Raw genomic sequence first — 5,633 nt, forward strand, 5'->3', positions numbered from 1 at the left:
AAATCTAGCTACAGACCCACCCAGGACAAAGATGCCAGGAAGAGTCAGGGAGGCCAGAGCTGTGCTACCACCTTCCTGTGCAGGGCAGGGTGGTTCAGATCATTGGCCTCCACCCTCCGGGTCTCAGTTTCTCATCTGTAACATGATACCTGCTAACACTCTGGTATCTGAGAAGCAAGGGGGAAGTGTTCAGAGTAGCACGTAAGAAAGGCTCAGTAAATGTTAGCCTGTGTTATTAGTGTTGCTGTTACCTTTGTGGGGACGGTTTCCAGAATCAACATCGATGTGATAGGGAAATGCTGATGACTACACTTGGTCTTTCCCAGCTCATCTGGAAGCTGTTAAAATGTTTTTTCTTAGCAGGTGTTTGCAATGCAGCTCTGTTGGAGATGGCCAAGTCCTCTAAGGAACCCTCAGGAGGGTCACTAATCTTGGGTCAGAGTAGTTGACCAAACCCTGCCATGGTTGGAATTTGGAGAGAAAAAGTAGGTCTCATTTAGTCAACTCATCCTACCAGAGGGCCAGCCTCAGCTCCCCACACCTTTCCCAGAGGGAACGCCCTGCACACTCTGGGGCTGCTCACAGACGATCAGACTCACCTGACAATGTTACTGGGTCTTTTTGTAGCCCCTAACAATTCGAGGAGCAGGCTGGGATGAGTGGAGTGCCTGAGATGGAGCTGGCAGTCCCTTCCCTTCTCTATCAAATCATGACACCCTTCTGTCCATTCATACCCCTTCCTCCAAACCCACACTCCAACACACCATTCTCCTGCCCTCCCCAGTACAGCACTCCTGCATTTCCCATTAAACATCACCAAACCCAAGTGAGACATCCCCAGATACTATAACCCATTGAAGTTCTCTTCTAGATCCCCTGTGTGTTCTGACCAATGGCCTCAGTGGTGTGTAGCTCCCCAGAAAGAGCCAGGTGTTCCCACTTCACTCCCTGCATGGGTCACTCACTGACTATGGGTACTGCAGGCAGATCACTTCCCCTCTGTGGACTCAATCTCATCTGTTTGGTGGGGATACTCTTCCTGCCAGGCAAAGACAGATTTTTTAAAGTTTATTTCTTTACTGTAAAATAAAACATGCTGCTTGTAAAATACTTGAGAAATCTAGAAAAGTACACAGGAGAAGATAACTATGGCCCATAATCCTCCCTCTCAGACATTCAGAGATAACCATAATATTTTGATGTATTTCTTCTAGCATTTTTCCCATGACTCTATATTTTCAAGGAAATGTATAACACATATTTATCAAAAATGTTAACAGAGTTGCCACACAGGAATGAAAAGAAGTAGTGTCATTTGGCCTGGAGTTTCTACTTGGCAGCTCCTGTGGCTGCTGCTGAGGTCACATCTCAGTGACTCTGCCAATTTGTCTCTCTTAGAGTGGAATCAGGTGTCATAATTGCCAAATGTTGTGGGATTGATTGACCCACGCACAGCCTGACTTGGCCATGCAGCCAATGAAATAACTGGCTGCTGCCCAAGAAGGGGGTCGTTTAGTGCATCGCATCTCGAACGTTACAGTGCACAGGAGTCACCTGCAGAGCTTATTAAAAACGAAGATTCTGATTCAGTGGGCTGGGGCAGGGCCTGAGAGTCCGCACTTCTCCCAGTTTCCCAGATGATGCATATACAGCTGGTCCCTGGACCACACTTTGAGTGGCAAGGCGTTAGGGAACTGAACAGACTCCCATTTTGTTCAGCAAATAAATATTGAAGTCCTATAATGTGTCAAGCACTTGGTAGGTGCTTGGGGTGAATGACAGGAGAAAAGGAGGACTGAAGGACAAGCCAACACCCTTAGATCCAACCCTGAGGGCCAACCTTTTGCTCAGCCACTGGCCTTAGCAGTGATTCCCCCGGGGGCTTTGTTCTGACCCCCCAACTCACCCCCACCAGCTTCCTCAGGAGCAGCTTCTTCCCGAGCACACTGCCCTGATGAGCCAAGAGTGACGGAAATCCTCTCAGCTTCCCTTCCTTTCTTCAAGGTTTTAATTATCCCATAAATTGTCCATTGACCTGTCTTGCTATTTTGCTTGCCTCCTCTCCCTTTATTCAATTAGCCAAAAAGAAATGGGGTTCCCAATTTCAGTTCACCCTGGATCCTATGCCACACCAGGACAAGGATGGGCTTCCAGAAGGTGTAGAGGCTTTCCTCATCCCAGTCCCAGTGGAAGGCACAGGCAGGACTAGCACATAAGCAGCCCACCAGAGGCATATCCAGAGGCAGCTGAGGGACCCGTCTCTGCCCCCAGGGTGGTGCTGGCTGTATTAGTCATACCCTGATGCATCCCCTAACTCGGGTATGAGTGATGATCAGTAACACTAACCACTTCATATCTGCACAGCTCTGGCTGCTTACGAAGTGTTCCCACAGTCTCTCCCTTATTTATCCTCACATCACCTCTGGGAAATAGACACTAGTATTGCCCCATTTCACAGCTGAAGAACCTGAGGCTCTGAGGAAGGAAGTGACTTGCCCGAGGTCACACAATAGGAAGTGGCGAGGACAAGAACCCACCACGTGTGCAGATTCCAGTGCTGTTGAGGTTCCAGTACCCGCAAGTCACGCTCAGATCTCTTCCTCCACCTCCTGAAGGGCAAGGAGGAAGCAACATGCTGCACAGCCCCNGCAAGGCGTTAGGGAACTGAACAGACTCCCATTTTGTTCAGCAAATAAATATTGAAGTCCTATAATGTGTCAAGCACTTGGTAGGTGCTTGGGGTGAATGACAGGAGAAAAGGAGGACTGAAGGACAAGCCAACACCCTTAGATCCAACCCTGAGGGCCAACCTTTTGCTCAGCCACTGGCCTTAGCAGTGATTCCCCCGGGGGCTTTGTTCTGACCCCCCAACTCACCCCCACCAGCTTCCTCAGGAGCAGCTTCTTCCCGAGCACACTGCCCTGATGAGCCAAGAGTGACGGAAATCCTCTCAGCTTCCCTTCCTTTCTTCAAGGTTTTAATTATCCCATAAATTGTCCATTGACCTGTCTTGCTATTTTGCTTGCCTCCTCTCCCTTTATTCAATTAGCCAAAAAGAAATGGGGTTCCCAATTTCAGTTCACCCTGGATCCTATGCCACACCAGGACAAGGATGGGCTTCCAGAAGGTGTAGAGGCTTTCCTCATCCCAGTCCCAGTGGAAGGCACAGGCAGGACTAGCACATAAGCAGCCCACCAGAGGCATATCCAGAGGCAGCTGAGGGACCCGTCTCTGCCCCCAGGGTGGTGCTGGCTGTATTAGTCATACCCTGATGCATCCCCTAACTCGGGTATGAGTGATGATCAGTAACACTAACCACTTCATATCTGCACAGCTCTGGCTGCTTACGAAGTGTTCCCACAGTCTCTCCCTTATTTATCCTCACATCACCTCTGGGAAATAGACACTAGTATTGCCCCATTTCACAGCTGAAGAACCTGAGGCTCTGAGGAAGGAAGTGACTTGCCCGAGGTCACACAATAGGAAGTGGCGAGGACAAGAACCCACCACGTGTGCAGATTCCAGTGCTGTTGAGGTTCCAGTACCCGCAAGTCACGCTCAGATCTCTTCCTCCACCTCCTGAAGGGCAAGGAGGAAGCAACATGCTGCACAGCCCCCACCTCAGCCCTGCCTCCTTCTACCAGGAGCCCATCTCCTGCTGGAAACTTCCATCGTGGTTCTCGATTTTTAAAGCATCCTTGTGAAGGACACTCCATGGAAGGTCACTTCCAGCCACCAGTTGGTTTCTGCAAAAGAAGTGGATGTGGGATCCCTTGAGGGGGGAATAAAAAATAAAACAGAAAGATCGCCTTAGCTTTTGGATTTTTAATCAGAGGAGCATGCAGGGCTTGGGGGGAAATGATTTCTTCAGGGGGGTATAAATGGAAAGAGATGCTCAAAGTCAGTGACAGCCTGTTTTAATTTATAATTCTGCCTCTGTGTGAAATGCACAGAGAACTGGGGGGGAAATGAGTAATAATTCACTAAGGTGCTGTCACAGCCAGGAAGCATCAGGGCCCTCTTTGTCAGCCTGCTGCTGCCAAGAAGGCTGCGACAGAGGAGGGACGTGGAGAGCGGTGGGTGTCAGCTACAGAGCCTTTCTCCTCCATGAGACACGGGCTTCTCCACAGCATGGGCTGGAGCTGTCAGGTGCTCTTGGAATGGCCTGGAATGGCCCACTATCCCCTCGGGGCTGAGCGCCTTCTCTGCAGCCATTCTCAGAGGGAGCTGGAGAAAATGGGCTCTCTCCAGCCTTCCTCTCCTTTCCTCCTCCTCCTGTGGGCAACTGGGGAATATATGGTCTCGAAAACTGACTGCAGCCTCTTTCATGGGACCTGGGATCAGCCTGACGGAGAGAAAGGATTTCAAGCCCTTTACACTGAGCCAACAGATAGAAAGAGGTCCCAGTGGCTGGGATTGACCAGAATAGGCTAGGTTCTGCTGCAGGAATAAACCCTCCCAAACTTTTTCAGTTGCTTGATGTAGCATTTGCAGTACCTGTCCAATGAAGGCTGGGGGCAGGTGGGGCCTCTGCTCCACGGATCACTCCAGGACCCAGGCAGGCAAAGGCTCCACCATAGTAGAGTGGCACGCTCAGGAACAAGAACTCTCTTTGGTCACTACAGCAGAGAGAGGCAGGCTAAAGATATACACAAGGGCTTTGTACAGCCCTGATCCACTCATATTTCATGGGCCAAAGTTAGCCATGTGGCTTCACTTAACTGCAAGGAGCTGGGAAATAAAGGGGAGCAAATGGAAAGTTTTGAGCAATATGTATCTCTGCTAATGGGGTGATTTGAGGGACTCACACCAACCCCCAGCCAACACTGCCGCTGCCACCACCACACTCTTGTCATAGTGTCAGCTGTTAGAAATATCTTCTAGAGAGGCATACATTGGCCTCTCCTGGGGTCACATTCATGGTTGGTCAGTATGCAAAGCACAGAATTTAGAACCAGAAGGGCTGGGTTTGAGACCCAGCTGGGCTACCTCCTACTTTGTGACCTTGGACAAGTTGCTTAACATTACTGGGCCTCTGCTTTGTCATACAAAACTGGACTAACAATATCCATGTCATGAAGTTATTATTATTACTATCTTATTCTCTGAAGATCAGAAAATTGTCAACCAGCAATGCACATGTGAGGGCTTGGGGGCCCCTTTTCATTACGATCAGTGTCATCGGACATCAAGCATTCTGGCTAGGGAGCTGTTACTAGTGGAAAGAATTTGGCTGTGCCTGGCTAATTTGACTTGACATTGGCATATTTTGCCCTTAGCAGTCCTGGAAATGTCCTTCAGCAGTCCTGTGCCCCTATGCTCTCTCCACAGGTAGACTCCCTGCTGGTTTTTACTGTGATTTCGAGGATGACTTCTGTGGCTGGACCCAAGGCACACTCTTACCCGACATGCCCCGGTGGCAGGTCAGGACCTTAAAGGATGCCCGCTTCCAGGACCACAAAGGTACTTTCCCCTCTTCCCTTCTCCCTGGTCACCATCCTGATGCCCATGTGGATAGACAAGGGACGTAGGGCCCCACCCCGGAGCAGCTGGGCTTCTCCCCACCCTGCAGGGAAAGCGCAAGTGCAGGCCCAAAGCTTGCCTAGGGTGCTCACACACAATTCCCTCTTCGG

The 5,633-nt window shown here is 50.1% G+C and overlaps 1 protein-coding gene across 1 annotated transcript in view; it reads left to right on the forward strand.

Annotated features, from left to right (window-relative positions):
* ALK (anaplastic lymphoma receptor tyrosine kinase) overlaps nt 1–5,633 on the forward strand; it is a 200,382-nt gene that overhangs the window by 65,325 nt on the left and 129,424 nt on the right. The window contains exon 3 of the mRNA XM_008566396.1: nt 5,332–5,463. Within this exon, the coding sequence (XP_008564618.1) occupies nt 5,332–5,463 (132 nt within the window). The remainder of the gene's footprint in view (nt 1–5,331; nt 5,464–5,633) is intronic.

This window comes from Galeopterus variegatus, unplaced genomic scaffold (genome assembly GCF_000696425.1).
Source record: "Galeopterus variegatus unplaced genomic scaffold, G_variegatus-3.0.2 Scaffold239, whole genome shotgun sequence".
NCBI lineage: Eukaryota > Metazoa > Chordata > Mammalia > Dermoptera > Cynocephalidae > Galeopterus > Galeopterus variegatus.